The sequence below is a fragment of the Thalassophryne amazonica genome, chromosome 13, assembly GCF_902500255.1.
Source record: "Thalassophryne amazonica chromosome 13, fThaAma1.1, whole genome shotgun sequence".
Lineage (NCBI taxonomy): Eukaryota > Metazoa > Chordata > Actinopteri > Batrachoidiformes > Batrachoididae > Thalassophryne > Thalassophryne amazonica.
In genome coordinates this window covers 9453746-9472695 of record NC_047115.1, presented here as the reverse complement: position 1 = coordinate 9472695, position 18950 = coordinate 9453746, and the positions used below count along the sequence as shown (strand labels likewise).

The 18950-nt window shown below is 41.9% G+C and overlaps 1 protein-coding gene across 5 annotated transcripts in view; it reads right to left on the bottom strand.

Moving 5' to 3' along the window:
• LOC117523751 (solute carrier family 22 member 7-like) overlaps positions 1–18950 on the bottom strand; it is a 113878-nt gene that overhangs the window by 69212 nt on the left and 25716 nt on the right. For 4 of the 5 annotated variants that reach the window (XM_034185362.1, XM_034185363.1, XM_034185360.1 and 1 more), the window contains 3 exons: positions 11916–12070; positions 11651–11819; positions 9055–9178 (listed from right to left, as the gene is read on the bottom strand). In XM_034185362.1, coding sequence (XP_034041253.1) covers positions 9055–9178; positions 11651–11819; positions 11916–12070 — 448 coding nt within the window. The remainder of the gene's footprint in view (positions 1–9054; positions 9179–11650; positions 11820–11915; positions 12071–18950) is intronic. The other variant, XM_034185364.1, reaches the window with a different exon arrangement.

Here is an 18950-nt window from a genome sequence, read left to right as displayed (position 1 = left end):
ATAGGAAATAAACAGCGAACGTTTCGAAAAAGATCACTGAAAACACTGAACATGCCGCCGCCGTGTTTACATGCCATCGCTTTGTTTACTACGTAAGTTCGTTGACCATTTCAAGATTATTGTGAACATATTATTTGGGGTTGACATTTTATGTGTGCCTGTGAGTGGTGCGAGAACATGGACATGGTAGAGGAAAGTGTTTGCTGTCGGGAGCAAATGTGTGTGTGCGAGCGGAGCAAGCGGCAGCCGGACATTTTGTGCATCGCACAACACCGTGGCTTTCGATCAATCTGCCTGGACTTGAAAAGGATAAAACCTTTCGCCCTTGTGCTTGTGCAATATGCTGCGACACACTCGTCAGGCATATCGACAAACAAATCCCTGAGAGCTGTGTTTAATCAAAGTTTCTGCCGCTAAACAAAGTGTAAACAACGGCCGCCAGGCGCGCAAGCCGGTATGGTCTACACGTAGTGACGTATTTTAGGCTTGGTGCTCAGCAGGAAGCTGATCACGGGGCGTGTACATTTTTCAGTGGCGGGACGTTCAGATGTTATATATAACGGGAGAATTGCATCCATTTTCCCAAGATGCTTAGGTTGACCAAATTATATAACCTTTGTTACATGTAATAAGACTATGTTGTCTTTAAGTGTTATATCCACTTTAAATCAGGTGTACTTTGATGGTGAATACGCAAAATGGTTAAAATGTGTCTTTTGCAAGGATGCAGTAGCATGACTGGTGTTGCTTATAAGTGGAAGATAATATTTTGAGGACTGCAGAAAAGAAGCCGAGCACAGCGTGAGAATGGTCTTCAAAACATGGATCCTTTCCATTCGTGTGGTTAGGAGAACTCTTAACAAAACGTGTTGCCTTTCACAAAAGCGTGGAACCGGCCATGTTTGTAGTTTGCACTGCTGCATTGTGCCACGCTCAACAAAGCTGCTACATGTGGGATGCCAGTGAGTTTCACTGAAAGCCCCTTCACACATAGCACAAATGAGGCCGAATGGTGCACGAGGTCGGAATCGCATGCCATTGCTGAAAAATCGGAGCTACCATGCAGTCCTTCTCAGGGGGGCTCATATGACTGAGGGGAACATGCTTTTTATTCCCATACTAGAAAAAAGTGCAATTGCACATCCACTGCAGTAGGTGGCAGTTGCGCTCTCATTGTCAGAGTGTGCACAGGGAGTATTGAGGACTCTAGCATAATGGAACGCAGTTCTATGTCGGGGTTTTTTTCACACTACAGTGGGAGACAAGGAAAGAATGTTGTGTCTTAAAAGGTTGGCAGCGGACAGCATGAAGCCAAATAAATGAAGGTGTTACTTAAAGACATTATACCCCAATCACGCAGATAAGCCGCTTGAGTTTTTTCAGCGAAAAAGTGTCGAATATTGCCTGCAATCATCCCGCTTTGTGCTGCTTTAGTAAACCAGCGAACACCATTAGTATCATAACACCAAAGCAGAGGCTCTGAGCAGCAGTAGACATGGTCTCTGTCATGGTGGATGACGAAAGTGCTGCAAAAATAAACACTAAAAATAAATAAATAATCCTAAAAAATAAAAAAAAAATCAGCACAAATTGTTTCATTCAGTTTTGCTTTGTCTGTTAAAGTGTTATATTGTTATTTATTTATATTGTGCTCCTGAGTAAGTGTTCTGATCAATTTCAATTGAATATTATTTATTGATTTTATTTAATTTTGTTTTTCAGCATCAAATGGCAGTCGGTCAAAAAATGTTTATAGTTTGATATTTTTTTATTTCAAGCAAAGTGATGCAAATTTTTGTTTTATATTACAGACTAAAAACAATGTTAATAAAGTTATTCTTTGCTGAAAGCTGATCTAAACTTCTTTCGTTTTTCAATTTCAATTTATTTTCATTTATATAGCGCCAAATCACAATAGAGTTGCCTCAAAGCACTGTGGTAAGGAAAAACTCCCTCTGAGGAAGAAACCTCAAGCAGACCAGACTCAAAGGGGTGACCCTCTGCTTGGGCCATGATACAAACATAAATTACAGAACAATTCGCAGAACAATTCACAGAACAATTCACGGACGAATATACAAGAAATGCTATTGGCGCACAGGACAGGAGGATCGCCAACACGAATACAACTCCCATCTCTGGATGGAGCTGCACCTTAAACAGAGAAAAAAAAAACAGAATCAGGCATCAGAAAGAAAAAATACTGTATAATTTGCCAGCATTAAACAACAAGAAAAACAGAGAAATAGTAATTACTAATAAATGAATTAAAGGAGTAAAAAGCGTAAAATGAAACTGTACCAGTATGCTACCCATATGAAAGGGAAAATAAGTGCGTCTTAAGTCTGGACTTGAAAATCTCCACAGAATCTGACTGTTTTATTGACACAGGGAGATCATTCCACAGAAAAGGGGCACGATAAGAGAAAGCTCTGTGACCCGCAGACTTCTTATTCACCCTAGGGACACAAAGTAGTCCTGCACCTTGAGAACATAAAGCCCGGGCCGGTACGTAAGGTTTAATTAGGTCAGCTAGGTAGGGAGGTGCCAGTCCATGAATAATTTTATAGGTTAGTAGCAGAACCTTAAAATCTGATCTCACTGGGACAGGAAGCCAGTGAAGGGATGCTAAAATGGGTGTAATGTGGTTGTACTTTCTGCTTCATGTCAAAAGTCTGGCTGGCAGCATTTTGAACAATTGGTTCAAATGCTAGACTGCGGTAAACCAGAAAATAGAACATTGCAGTAGTCCAATCTAGAAGAGATAAATGCGTGGATCAGGGTCTCAGCATCAGCCATAGACAGGATGGGACGAATCTTCGCTATATTTCGCAGGTGGAAGAAAGCAGTCCTAGTAATATTTCTAATGTGGAGGCCAAGGACAACAAAGGATCAAAAATTACCCCAAGGTTCCTCACTTTGTCAGTGTGATGTATGACACACGAGCCAAGGCTGAGCGTTAACTGGTCAAATTGATGCCGACGTCTCACTGGACCAAGAACCATCATTTCAGTCTTATCAGAGTTTAAAAGTATGACGTTTCTAGACATCCAACTTCTCACTGCTGCAAGGCAATCTTCTAAGGATTTTATGTGCACGAGATTACCAGCAGTTATCGGCATGTATAACTGAGTATCATCTTCATAGCAGTGAAAGGTAATCCCAAAACACTGCAATATGTGCCCAAGGGGTGCTATATAAAGGGAGAAAAGCAGGGGGCCTAAGACAGACCCCTGTGGAACCTCAAATTTCATGTCACTAAGGTTAGAGGTAGCGTTACTCTACAAAACACAGTGAGAACGACTGGTCAAGTATGACGTCAGCCATGCAAGGACACTCCCAGTAATCCCAAAATGATTTTCCAGCCTATCAAGTAGAATATGATGATCCACTGTATCAAATGCAGCACTGAGATCTAACAGCAACAGAACCGTAGTGGTGTCCGATCCATTGTAAGCAGAAGATCATTCACCACTTTAGTGAGAACCGTCTCTGTGGAATGATATTTTCTAAAAGCAGATTGCAATGGCTCAAAGAGATTATTTTCAATAAGATAGTCTATGAGCTGCTGTGACACCACTTTTTCCAGAATTTTAGAGAAAAATGATAGATTTGATATTGGCCAATAGTTTTTCAATACACTAGGGTCAAGATTAGGTTTCTTAAGTAATGGTTTAATCACTGCAGATTTGAAACATTTAGGAACAGATCCAGAAGTTAAAGAAAGATTAATCATTTCCAGCACAGTAGGCCCAAGAGTGGGCCACAGGTCCTTAAACAGTTTTGTTGGTATAGGATCAAATAAACAGGTTGTGCTTTTTGTTGACATTACGAGGTTTGTCAGCATGCCTAGTGAGATACTATCAAATTCTGTAAATCTAGGTAATACCTCAGTAGTGGCGCCCACATCAATAGCAGGGTGTAGTGGCTGGGTTAAGGCATGCTGGGATATGTTTAACCCGATGTCTTCTATTTTCTTCCCAAAGTAATCCAGGAAATGTTGTTCTGTAAAAGGAGAGCGAACTACAGGTGGTTGTCCATGCATAAGTGTTGCCACTGTGTCGAACAAGAACTTTGAGTTATGCTTGTTTTTGTTGATCAAATCAGAGTAGTAGGTCCGCTTTGTAGCCAATAATGCATGCTTATAGTCTAAGATAGCATCACGCCACGCAAGGTGAAGTACTTCTAATTTTGAACAATGCCATTTCTGTTCTAGACCTCTTGCTTTATGCTTGAGGTCACACAGATAAGCACTGAACCAAGGTGACTGTGACATGGGGGAGCGCGGTTTTAACACAGGTGGTGCAATCATGTCGAGTGTAGATTTGAGCACTGAGTTTAAACTATTCACAAGTCTGTCTACTGACTGGGTATTTGTCAGATGTGAAGCTAAGACATCAGGCAGTCTAGCTTTGAGTTCAGTCTTAGTTGAGGAGTTGATGCATCGCCGTAATGATATATAAGGTTGTTGTTCCACTAAACATGTCAGCGAAACTGTAAACTTAATAAGTGAGTGATCAGACACCACTGATGTAAGAGGCATGATGTCAATATTCATGATAGTGACCACGTGCGAGAACCAGATCCAGGGTATTTCCACTAATGTGCGTCGAATCCCAAATGCATTGCTGAAATCCTAATGCATCCACAATTTCCATAAATGATTTGCAGAGGGGATCAGAAGGCTTATTTATATGAATGTTAAGTCACAATGATCAAATGTTATCTACACTAGTTGACAAGGTAGAGATGAATGCACCAAATTCATCTAAGAATTCAGAATATGGGCCAGGAGGCCTATATACAGTGACAAAGTAATATGACTGATTTTTATTCTTCTGACCTTGGCAATGTGTAATATCCTGAGCAGAGCGGAGAATCAGATGCTCAAACAAGTTATATTTGTAACCCCCAACAGCTAATAAGCTAAACCTAGATTTATAAATAAGAGCAACACCCCCGCCTTGCTTCGCATCATGAGGGACGTGACTAAATGTATATGCTGGTGGGCAGGCCTCATTTAAGGGGATGACAGCTGTAGGTTTAAGCCAGGTTTCACATAACCCAATCATATCTAAGTGATGATCAATAATTAAATCATTAATCAACAATGATTTTGAGGACAATGATCTTATGTTAATGAGACCCAGTCTAAGGACCTCAGTGGGGTTGACAGTTGAACTATTTGGGTTTAGGGGTGGTTCCAGAGTAGCATATATAAGATGCCTAGAAGTAGGTTTAGGTTTGAGATATTCCACACGCGTTGTAGGTAGCAGACACAAAATCTTTGCTATTGCTGGAACAACCACTAGGCCATCCTCAATTTCAACATCATCCAATATAGTAACGGGTATTAAGTTTCGAAAACATATCCCTCTATGATTTTATGGACACAACTATGGAAGCAGGCCACAGTCTCAACTAGTTGAAATTCCCTCCCTGGCAAATAAACTGCACTATCACCATAGTGGATTTTCTGCACTAAATTCCCTGCTAAGCTAATGGATTCCACATCCACATTTGTCATAAGCCTTGCATGGTCTCTAATCACCTGCTCTGTTTTTGTTTCTTTTATGTTAATAAAAAGGTGGGGGGGGCATGAAAAGTTTTCTTCTTCCTGGGGGGGGGGGGGGGGGGAGCATAACTGAAAATAACTGAGAAGCACTGCTCTAATGCCTCGTACACCTGTCGCCACAACCATTCTCGCACACCAGTGGCCGAAAGACAGAGAGTGCCCTGTTGAGTCCCCATTCGATCCCTCTCTTGGCAGGTGTCGGCCAAATTCCAGGTGCCACACATGAACATCCAACACCACTCGTGGATCACTTCAGAAAAGTGGTGCCATTCATGCAGCCAGCATGAAAATAGTGAGCAGGCAACCACTGTCGAGCTGACTGTGAAATTTTTCTAAGTTCCCCATGAGGGTGTTTCCTAAGCAAAACACATGGTGGCGTGCCAGAGTGTCAACTCCCCCATCAACATATGTGGCGTGCGTGTGTATCGCATATGTGCGCATGTGTCGTACTCCCCCCGCAACACATATGGCGTGTGTGTCTTTTGCGCCACCGCACCCCCCTGCTACACATGTGGCATGCGGGGTGGGGGCACACTTGCATGAAATGCTGATATGTATGTACAGACATGATCACATGGGGACCAGTCAACCACGTCTGAGTGCACACAGCACAGCCAGATGCCTGTCAGCTGATTGCCAACCAGCCACTCACTGACAGCTGGACATGACAGCTCAGTGCACACGACGTGTAAAATTAAAAACACAGAGACCACAGCCAGGACAGGTATATAAATAATTACTACAATATCTATATACACAATTACATAAAGTATGAAAAAAAAAGATCATGGAGCAAAGAAAAGGAGAGTGACACTTTGTTCTGTGGGCTGAACAAACAGATGGGCGTGGCCACGCAAGCAGCTGCTGTTGAGATCTCTGGACCTGGATGTCACAGCTGGAGAACGCACATCATGTTTTGAAGGACATGACCTTACAACTGTCTACCACATGTGTGTGCCTGCTGTCCTCATATCATGTGGAAATCCATAAAACATATATCGCCTTTGCGACGGGTTGCTGCGGCGGCACAGCGTGCACCTCGACAGGCTGCTCCATTTGAAACGGATCGTCAGATCATGTGAACACTCAGCTGGTGATCTGAATGTCAAGCTCACACGTGGGTGAGCCATAACAGGAGAGCCATGACGTGGACCAGCTTCAGCATTTGTGTTATTGACCAAACTGAGCTAAACCGATAGTTAAAAAAAGCTAAGCGACAAGGAGCCCCATCAAGTCTGGAGAAGGCTGATGGAGGAATACTGTGTTTCTGTGGACTAAAGTCAAAGTGCAACAATAATTCTAGATTCCAAATCAGAGACACCACTTTTACAGTATGTCATCATTATTAAGTACGTAATAAAATCATTGGCATTTATTTATTTGTCTGTCCATCTGTTAGCAAGATTCCGTCAAAACTACTGCACGGATTTTGATGGAATTTTTTTTTTTTTTTTTTACACCTGATACATATGAGGCCATGGAAGATTCCATTAAATTTTGGAGGTGATCTGGATCTGGATCCAGATTCTGGATCAACTTTCACTTTATATAGGCTTTAAAGGATTACCACAAAACTACTGCAGGGATTTTGATGAAATTTTCAACACAGATACATACGAGGAATGTTAGAAAAGTATCCGACCTTTTTATTTTTTTCAAAAACTATATGGATTTGAATCATGTGCGCTTGCATCAGACAAGCATGAACCTTCGTGCTTGTCTTCGTGCTTTTTCTGTGTTGGAAACCATTCGTAAGATTCAGATTTGGCTTTCGGTGGCTTTTCAGTCGAGTGAGTTTCAGAGAAATTGTTTAACAGCTGGGCATGTTCCAACTTGTCCTGTGAGACTTCCAACACGGAGGTATTGTTTGTCCCGCGCCATGAGCGGCTGCGTCGCGACGCGCAAATCCGTCCACGTCTTTCATTACAAAATCTCCTTTAACAGTGGAATGTGCCGATAAAGTGCTGATCCTGACCTCTTCTGAAACTTCTCTGCTAGTCACACGACGTCCTGCATCAACAGAGCCTTAAATTTGGAAGTGATCTGCTCGTTCCAGCCTGTTGATGGCTGCTTGGGGCGCCCTCCGCCGCCGTGGGCCGTTTTTAATCCAGTTTTAATGGTCCTTAATCTATGTGATACCGATAGAATCTTCACCAAAAGCCATCTGAATCTTCCAAATGGTTTCCATCTGTCTGTCTGGCAGAGTTTCTGAAAAAATTTTCATGGAACAAAGCGGCAGTCGCTCCGCCATTCCTAAACAATAAAAATCCGATGAGGGGGGTGGACCAGTGCTCACTCAAAGCCTGCTCACAGGCGAATGACGCAACCGACAGGCGTGAAAAAACTCACGCATGCGCACGAAGGTTCAAGCTTGTCTGATGCAAGCGCACATGATTCAAATCCATATAGTTTTTGAAAAAAATAAAAAGGTCGGATAGTTTTCTCACAGACCTTGTATTACATCATGGAAGACTCCATTAAATTTTGGAGGTGATCTGGATCAGGATCCGGATTCTGGATCAAGTTTCACTTAATATCGGCTTTGAAGGATTACATCAAAACTATTTCATGAATTGTCACCAAATTTTCACCACAGATATGAGGGCAATTCTACTGAATTTTGGAGGCAATCCAGATCCAGATTGGCAGACGTCCGAAATCTCTGATTGCTCTTTTATTCAGTCTTATTTGGATGTATGCAACGTGTTGGTTTTTCTTTTTGTTTTGTTTTTTCTGAAAACACCGCGGGTTACAAAGAGGTGGAGCAGGACATATGTTGATCACAAAATACAAGAATTTGTAAGCCATGAAGTGGACTGTAACTGGACACAGGTGGAGTGACATTCAGACAGCAAATATTGAGCTCCTGAGGTTATGTCACTTTCAAGGCTAAAAACAACTGTGAATCTGTGTGCATTTTTCAGACGCTGTATGGCTAATTTTATTTTTACCAGCTACATCAGTGCCCACACAGGATAAAGAGTCAGAAGTACTGATTCATGATCTCGTATTTAAAGATTTAAAAGATAGTGTTGATTGGAGTGAGATATGACCTTTAGATCAGGGAGTTAACCCTCTAATTTCCCCCATAATTTGAAATATGATTTGATGGTTGTAATTTGTAGCAGATAATGTTGTTTTGTGTCTTCGCTGAGGGGATGAGATAGTGGGATTATCCATTATTTGACTTTATAATCTCATATCAGAGACACTGATGCCAAATGCACGTGAAATGCAAAAGCTTTGAACATGTCTGCCTCTCCTTACATCATTTATTTATTTGTTCCACAGCCACTCAGGACACGTGATCCGGGCAGATCTCGCACGTGAAGCAGAGTGGAGCCTCAGACACCAGACTGGGAACCAGAGATTTAAAGAACATAAACATGACAATGTGACAACGTGTCGGGTGGAAAACAGCAATGACACCTTTGCACCAAGTGGAAAATAGAGTCAGCTGTTGTAAAACATCAGCTCACCTGTAACTTGAGTTTTAGTGATGATTTTGGCTTCTTGTTGATGTGAGCACATCGGTTAAGGTAAAACACGGCCTTGTCTACTCTACCACTGGTTAAAAGCCATCGGGCAGATTCTGGAATCCACCTGTAATCACAGCCAAGTTAATGTCACCATGACAACACATCAATGGATAATGTCAATTCTTTTCATGCAGATGTTATAATATTTTAAATGCTTCAACAAAATGAACCTGATATTCACAGGATGATTAAAGAGGCAACAAGAATCAAACAGTGTGCAGGTTTTCCCCTGATTTAATACTGATATTATAAGAAGAAGAAAAGATTTACATTTCATGATGAACATACAAGGAATATTAACAACTTACACACAAAGATGTTGAGAACCGTTGGTCTATCTTGTGCATTTTCTCTTTTTCACTTCTTTTAATTTTTTTTTCTGGTCAAATTAAATGCATTATTGAACTGAAATCAAATTATTTTACATGACCAACAAAAACTGGAGTTCAAGAACCCCGGGGTCTTGTTCATGAGTGAAGGGACAATGGAGTGTGAGACTGGCCGGAAAATTGGCGCAGCAGGGTGGCGTTGCATTCGCTCTGCTGTACTGTTGTGACACAAAGGGAGCTGAGCCAAAAGGCAAAGCTCTTGATCTACTGGTCAATATTTCTTCCTACTCTCACCTATGGTCAGGAGGGGTCGGTCATGACCGAAAGAACAACAACCCCAATTCCAGTGACGCTGGGACATTGTGTAAAATGTAAATAAAAACAGAATACAATAATTTGTAAATCCTCTTCAACCTATAATCAATTGAATACACCACAAAGAGAAGATATTTAATGTTCAAACTGATAAACTTGATTGTTTTTGTGCAAATATTTGCTCATTTTGAAATGGATGCCTGCAACATGTTTCAAAAAAGCTGGGGCAGTGGTATGTTTACCACTGTGTTACATCACCTTTCCTTCACCATCACCAACATTCAATTGCAAAGAAGTTAGGGATTCCATCATCTACAGTCCATAATATAATCAGAAGATTCAGAGAATCTGGAGAACTTTCTACACGTAAGCAGCAAGGCCGAAAACCAATATTGAATGAAAGTGACCTTCGATCCCTCAGGCAGCACTGCATTAAAAACCGACATCATTGTGTAAAGGATCTTACTGCGTGGGCTCAGGAACACTTCAGAAAACCATTGTCAGTTCGTCAGTTCGTCTCTACATCTACAAGTGCAAGTTAAAACTCTACCATGCAAAGTGAAAGCCATACATCAACATCATCCATAAATGCCACCGCCTTCTCTGGGCCCGAGCTCATTTGAAATGGACAGACGCAAAGTGGAAAAGTGTGCTGTGGTCTAATGAGTCCACATTTCAAATTGTTTTTGGAAATCATGGATGTTGTGTCCTCCGGACAAAAGAGGAAAAAGACCATCCAGATTGTTACCAGCACAAAGTTCAAAAGCCAGCATCTGTGATGGTATGAGGGTGTGTTAGTGTGATGGCACCATCAATGCTGAAAGGCACATCCAGGTTTTGGGGCAACACATGCTGACATCCAAGCAATGTCTTATTCAGGGACATCCCTGCTTATTTCAGCAAGACAATGCCAAGCCACATTCTGCATGTGTTACAACAGCAGTAAAAGAGTGCAGGTACTAGACTGGCCTGCCTGCAGTCCAGACCTGTCGCCCATTGAAAATGTGTGGCACATTATGAAGCCCAAAATACGACAACAGAGACCCCGGACTGTTGAACAACTGAAGCCGTACATCAGGCAAGAATGGGAAAGAATTCCACCTACAAAGCTTCAACAATTAGTGTCCTCAGTTCCCAAACGCTTATTGAGTGCTGTTAGAAGGAAAGGTGATGTAACACAGTGGTAAACATACCACTGTCCCAGCTTTTTTGAAATGTGTTGCAGGCATCCATTTCAAAATGAGCAAATATTTGCACAAAAACAATCAAGTTTATCAGTTTGAACATTAAATATCTTGTCTTTGTGGTGTATTCAATTGAATATAGGTTGAAAAGGATTTGCAAATAATTGTATTCTGTTTTTATTTACATTTTACACAATGTCCCAGCTCCAATGGAATTGGGGTTGTAGATCGCGGGTACAAGTGGCCAAAATGGGCTTCCTCAGGAGAGTGGTTGGTGTCTCCATAGAGATAAAGTGAGAAGCTCAGTCATTCGTGAGGATCTTGGAGTTGAGCCGCTGCTCCTTCGTGTTGAAAGGAGCCAGCTGAGGTGGTTCAGGCATCTGGTAAGGATGCCCCTAGGTGCCTCCCTATAGAGGTGTTCCAGGAACATCAAACTGGGAGGAGACCCCGGGGAAGAGATTATATCTCCACAATGGCCTGGGAATGCTTCAGTATCCCCCAGTCAGAGGTGGTTAATGTGACCCGGGAAAGGGATGTTTGGGGTCCTCTGCTAGAGCTGTTGCCCCTCGACCCGATCCCTGATAAACGGTTGAAGATGTATGAATGTATACCTATGTAAAGCAAAGATCAGAACTTGTTTGTTTTTTTTTATTGCAGTTGTAAAGCTACATGTCCGCTGTATAAAAATAAAACCAATGTTTCACTCACCACCAGGACAAAAGTGCAAAACCCAAAGGAGCTGTAACAGTTATCGTCAGCATCCGCCAATCATTTACCAAGTAGGCAAAACCCGCAAGCAGCATGTTACCAGCAGACCAAGCCTGGCTCATCATCACACCTGTAAACGACCTGTGACCTACATCGACCCACTCGATGCCTGGATGAAAAAAAAATTCCAATGTGGACTTTGTTATTATTATTTCACAGGTTTTCCATAATGCTGTAAGTATGTCAGGGTCGGACAATAACTTACAAAGAACGATGGTGGTCATGTCAAAACCAGTGATTCCAAACCCAGTGAAAAATCTCAGCACTGCAAACATGGTGTAGGAGTTTGAAAATGCACTGGAGATGCCAAATACAAACCCAATGATGTAGGCCACTAAAAGAGCATTTTTTCTGCCGAACCTGAAATAGAGGAAGTGAAAGAATGAGTTCATGGCCACCATCCTATGATCCACAGAACAAGACATCAGGCCACTGGATCCAAGTTCAATTGTAGTTGAAGAGTTAATGTGTCGCCACAGTGATAAATAAGGTTCTTTTTCCAGTAAACACGGCAAGAGACTGTAAACTAAATATGGTTGAATTTCTGCTTTCTGACCTTGGCTATACATAGTATCCTGGGCAGAGCGGAGAGTCAGATGGTCAAATGAATTCTATTTTTGACCACCAACAGCTAGTAAGCTAAACCCAGATTTACAAATTGGAGCAACACCCCTGCCTTGCTTCATATCATGAGGGACATGACTAATGCGTACACTGGTGGGGAAGTGTCATTTAAGGGGAGGACAGCAATAAATTTAAGCCAGGTTGCACATCAACCAATCACATCTAAGTGGTGTTCCATAATTAGATTGTTTATCATCATCATGCTTTACTTAATTGACTTCCTGTTCCGGAGCACAGCGGTGTTCTGCTGTATCTGTTAGCTGTTTGAACTGAGCTGTTTGAGTTCTTTGAATTAACAGTCTTTTTCAAGACTTTTCTACTTTTTTACTTTTTTTTTACTTTTTCACCGTGCTCCAACGCCTAAGGAAGACCTCTAACGGTCGAAGCATCGCGACGGAGCTCTTTTATCAGCTGGCCTTCATCAGCGTTGGCAGGCTAACTAGCTTGCTAACGCTTTCATTTTTATTTTTGTTTTATTTTTTAGCACTGTTGTCGTGCTGCTCCACAGCCTGTTCAGTGGATTTTTATTTTATTTTTTAGCACTGTTGTCGTGCGTTACCTGTGCTGCTCCACAGCCTGTTCAGTGGATTTTTATTTTATTTTTAGCACTGTTGTCGTGCGTTACCTGTGCTGCTCCACAGCCTGTTCAGTGGATTTTTATTTTATTTTTTAGCACTGTTGTCGTGCGTTACCTGTGCTGCTCCACAGCCTGTTCAGTGGATTTTTATTTTATTTTTAGCACTGTTGTCGTGCGTTACCTGTGCTGCTCCACAGCCTGTCCAGTGGATTTTTATTTTATTTTTTGGCACTGTTGTCGTGTGTTACCTGCGCTGCTTCCACAGCCTGTTCAGTGGATTTTTGTTTTGTTTTTTGGCACTGTTGTCGTGCGTTACCTGTGCTGCTCCACAGCCTGTCCAGTGGATTTTGATTTTGATTTTATTTTTTAGCACTGTTGTCGTGTGTTACCTGTGCTGCTCCACAGCCTGTCCAGTGGATTTTTATTTTATTTTTGGCACTGTTGTCGTGTGTTACCTGCGCTGCTTCCACAGCCTGTTCAGTGGATTTTTGTTTTGTTTTTTGGCACTGTTGTCGTGCGTTACCTGTGCTGCTCCACAGCCTGTCCAGTGGATTTTGATTTTTATTTTATTTTTTAGCACTGTTGTCGTGCGTTACCTGCGCTGCTTCCACAGCCTGTTCAGTGGATTTTTGTTTTGTTTTTTGGCACTGTTGTCGTGCGTTACCTGTGCTGCTCCACAGCCTGTCCAGTGGATTTTGATTTTTATTTTATTTTTTTTAGCACTGTTGTCGTGTGTTACCTGTGCTGCTCCACAGCCTGTCCAGTGGATTTTTATTTTATTTTTTGGCACTGTTGTCGTGCGTTACCTGTGCTGCTCCACAGCCTGTCCAGTGGATTTTGATTTTTATTTTATTTTTTTTAGCACTGTTGTCGTGTGTTACCTGTGCTGCTCCACAGCCTGTCCAGTGGATTTTTATTTTATTTTTTGGCACTGTTGTCGTGCGTTACCTGTGCTGCTCCACAGCCTGTCCAGTGGATTTTTATTTTATTTTTTGGCACTGTTGTCGTGCGTTACCTGTGCTGCTCCACAGCCTGTCCAGTGGATTTTGATTTTATTTTTGGCACTGTTGTCGTGCGTTACCTGTGCTGCTCCACAGCCTGTCCAGTGGATTTTGATTTTTATTTTATTTTTTTTAGCACTGTTGTCGTGTGTTACCTGTGCTGCTCCACAGCCTGTCTAGTGGATTTTTATTTTATTTTTTTACCACTGTTGTCGTGTGTTACCTGTGCTGCTCCGCAGCCTGTCCAGTGGATTTTTATTTTATTATTATTTTTTTTTTTTTTAGCACTGTTGTCGTGTGTTACCTGTGCTGCTCCACAGCCTGTCCAGTGGATTTTTATTTTATTTTTTACCACTGTTGTCGTGCGTTACCTGTGCTGCTCCACAGCCTGTCCAGTGAATTTTGATTTTTTTTTTTTTTTTTTTTTGGCGCTGTTGTCGTGCGTTACCTGTGCTGCTCCACAGCCTGTCCAGTGGATTTTTATTTAGCGCTGTTGTCGAGCGTTACCTGTGCTGCTCCACAGCCTGTCTAGTGGATTTTTATTTTGTTTTAGCACTGTTGTCGTGCGTTGCCTGTGCTGCTCCACAGCCTGTCCAGTGGATTTTTATTTTTATTTTATTTTTTAGCACTGTTGTTGTGCGTTACCTGTGCTGCTCCACAGCCTGTCTAGTGGATTTTTATTTTGTTTTAGCACTGTTGTCGTGCGTTACCTGTGCTGCTCCACAGCCTGTCCAGTGGATTTTGATTTTTATTTTATTTTTTTTTTGGCGCTGTTGTCGTGCGTTACCTGTGCTGCTCCACAGCCTGTCTAGTGGATTTTTATTTAGCGCTGTTGTCGTGCGTTACCTGTGCTGCTCCACAGCCTGTCTAGTGGATTTTTATTTTGTTTTAGCACTGTTGTCGTGCGTTGCCTGTGCTGCTCCACAGCCTGTCCAGTGGATTTTTATTTTTATTTTATTTTTTAGCACTGTTGTTGTGCGTTACCTGTGCTGCTCCACAGCCTGTCCAGTGGATTTTGATTTAGCACTGTTGTCGTGCGTTACCTGTGCTGCTCCACAGCCTGTCCAGTGGATTTTTATTTTGTTTTAGCACTGTTGTCATGCGTTGCCTGTGCTGCTCCACAGCCTGTCCAGTGGATTTTTATTTTTATTTTATTTTATTTTTTAGCACTGTTGTTGTGCGTTACCTGTGCTGCTCCACAGCCTGTCCAGTGGATTTTGATTTAGCACTGTTGTCGTGCGTTACCTGTGCTGCTCCACAGCCTGTCTAGTGGATTTTTATTTTGTTTTAGCACTGTTGTCGTGCGTTGCCTGTGCTGCTCCACAGCCTGTCCAGTGGATTTTTATTTTTATTTTATTTTATTTTTTAGCACTGTTGTTGTGCGTTACCTGTGCTGCTCCACAGCCTGTCTAGTGGATTTTTATTTTATTTTAGCACTGTTGTCGTGCGTTACCTGTGCTGCTCCACAGCCTGTCTAGTGTCGGATTCCCTGTTTGGGAATCCGCTAGCTTAGCGTAGCTACTAGCTCTTAGCCGTTTTAGCATGGCGGCTTCTCCTGTCTCTCCCATACTTTTCTGCTCTGGGTGTGAAATGTTTAGTTATTCCTCGGCCTCTTTTAGCAGTAACGGTACTTGTAATAAGTGCAGCTTATTCGTAGCTTTGGAGGCCAGGCTGGGCGAATTGGAGGCTCGGCTCCGCACCGTGGAAAATTCTACAGCTAGCCAGGCCCCTGTAGTCGGTGCGGACCAAGGTAGCTTAGCCGCCGTTAGTTCCCCCCTGGCAGACCCCGTGCAGTCGGGAAGGCAGGCTGACTGGGTGACTGTGAGGAGGAAGCGTAGCCCTAAACAGAAGCCCCGTGTACACCGTCAACCCGTTCACATCTCTAACCGTTTTTCCCCACTCGACGATACACTCGCCGAGGATCAAACTCTGGTTATTGGCGACTCTGTTTTGAGAAATGTGAAGTTAGCGACACCAGCAACCATTGTCAATTGTCTTCCGGGGGCCAGAGCAGGCGACATCGAAGGACATTTGAAATTGCTGGCTAAGGCTAAGCGTAAATTTGGTAAGATTGTAATTCACGTCGGCAGTAATGACACTCGGTTACGCCAATCGGAGGTCACTAAAATTAACATTGAATCGGTGTGTAACTTTGCAAAAACAATGTCGGACTCTGTTGTTTTCTCTGGGCCCCTCCCCAATCAGACCGGGAGTGACATGTTTAGCCGCATGTTCTCCTTGAATTGCTGGCTGTCTGAGTGGTGTCCAAAAAATGAGGTGGGCTTCATTGATAATTGGCAAAGCTTCTGGGGAAAACCTGGTCTTGTTAGGAGAGACGGCATCCATCCCACTTTAGAGGGAGCAGCTCTCATTTCTAGAAATCTGGCCAATTTTTTGGGATCCTCCAAACTGTGACTGTCTAGCGTTGGGACCAGGAGGCAGAGCTGTGGTCTTATACACCTCTCTGCAGCTTCTCTCCCCCTGCCATCCCCCTATTACCCCATCCCCGTAGAGACGGTGCCTGCTCCCAGACCACCAATAACTAGCAAAAATCTATTTAAGCATAAAAATTCAAAAAGAAAAAATAATATAGCACCTTCAATTGCACCACAGACTAAAACAGTTAAATGTGGTCTATTAAACATTAGGTCTCTTTCTTCTAAGTCCCTGTTGGTAAATGATATAATAATTGATCAACGTATTGATTTATTCTGCCTAACAGAAACTTGGTTACAGCAGGATGAATATGTTAGTTTAAATGAGTCAACACCCCCGAGTCACACTAACTGTCAGAATGCTCGTAGCACGGGCCGGGGCGGAGGATTAGCAGCAATCTTCCATTCCAGCTTATTAATTAATCAAAAACCTAGACAGAGCTTTAATTCATTTGAAAGCTTGTCTCTTAGTCTTGTCCATCCAAATTGGAAGTCCCAAAAACCAGTTTTATTTGTTATTATCTATCGTCCACCTGGTCGTTACTGTGAGTTTCTCTGTGAATTTTCAGACCTTTTGTCTGACTTAGTGCTTAGCTCAGATAAGATAATTATAGTGGGCGATTTTAACATCCACACAGATGCTGAGAATGACAGCCTCAACACTGCATTTAATCTATTATTAGACTCTATCGGCTTTGCTCAAAAAGTAAATGAGTCCACCCACCACTTTAATCATATTTTAGATCTTGTTCTGACTTATGGTATGGAAATAGAAGACTTAACAGTATTCCCTGAAAACTCCCTTTTGTCTGATCATTTTTTAATAACATTTACATTTACCCTGATGGACTACCCTGCAGTGGGGAATAAGTTTCATTACACTAGAAGTCTTTCAGAAAGCGCTGTAACTAGGTTTAAGGATATGATTCCTTCTTTATGTTCTCTAATGTCATATACCAACACAGAGCAGAGTAGCTACCTAAACTCTGTAAGGGAGTTAGAGTATCTTGTCAATAGTTTTACATCCTCATTGAAGACAACTTTGGATGCTGTAGCTCCTCTGAAAAAGAGAGCTTTAAATCAGAAGTGTCTGACTCCGTGGTTTAACTCACAAACTCGTAGCTTAAAGCAGATAACCCGTAAGTTGGAGAGGAAATGGCGTCTCACTAATTTAGAAGATCTTCACTTAGCCTGGAAAAAGAGTTTGTTGCTCTATAAGAAAGCCCTTCGTGAAGCTAGGACATCTTTCTACTCATCACTAATTGAAGAAAATAAGAACAACCCCAGGTTTCTTTTCAGCACTGTAGCCAGGCTGACAAAGAGTCAGAGCTCTATTGAGCTGAGTATTCCATTAACTTTAACTAGTAATGACTTCATGACTTTCTTTGCTAACAAAATTTTGACTATTAGAGAAAAAATTACTCATAACCATCCCAAAGATGTATCGTTATCTTTGGCTGCTTTCAGTGATGCCGGTATTTGGTTAGACTCTTTCTCTCCGATTGTTCTGTCTGAGTTATTTTCATTAGTTACTTCATCCAAACCATCAACATGCTTATTAGACCCCATTCCTGCCAGGCTGCTCAAGGAAGTCCTACCATTATTTAATGCTTCAATCTTAAGTATGATCAATCTATCTTTGTTAGTTGGTTATGTACCACAGGCCTTTAAGGTGGCAGTAATTAAACCATTACTTAAAAAGCCATCACTTGACCCAGCTATCTTAGCTAATTATAGGCCAATCTCCAACCTTCCTTTTCTCTCAGAGATTCTTGAGAGGGTAGTTGTAAAACAGCTAACTGATCACCTGCAGAGGAATGGTCTATTTGAAGAGTTTCAGTCAGGTTTTAGAATTCATCATAGTACAGAAACAGCATTAGTGAAGGTTACAAATGATCTTCTTATGGCTTCGGACAGTGGACTTATCTCTGTGCTTGTTCTGTTGGACCTCAGTGCTGCTTTTGATACTGTTGACCATAAAATTTTATTACAGAGATTAGAGCATGTCATAGGTATTAAAGGCATTGCGCTGCGGTGGTTTGAATCATATTTGTCTAATAGATTACAGTTTGTTCATGTAAATGGGGAATCTTCTTCACAGACTAAAGTTAATTATGGAGTTCCACAAGGTTCTGTGCTAGGACCAATTTTATTCACTTTATACATGCTTCCCTTGGGCAGTATTATTAGACGGTATTGCTTAAATTTTCATTGTTACGCAGATGATACCCAGCTTTATCTATCCATGAAGCCAGAGGATACGCACCAATTAGCTAAACTGCAGGATTGTCTTACAGACATAAAGACATGGATGACCTCTAATTTCCTGCTTTTAAACTCAGATAAAACTGAAGTTATTGTACTTGGCCCCACAAATCTTAGAAGCATGGTGTCTAACCAGATCGTTACTCTGGATGGCATTTCCCTGATCTCTGGTAATACTGTGAGAAATCTTGGAGTTATTTTTGATCAGGATATGTCATTCAAAGCGCATATTAAACAAATATGTAGGACTGCCTTTTTGCATTTACGCAATATCTCTAAAATCAGAAAGGTCTTGTCTCAGAGTGATGCTGAAAAACTAATTCATGCATTTATTTCCT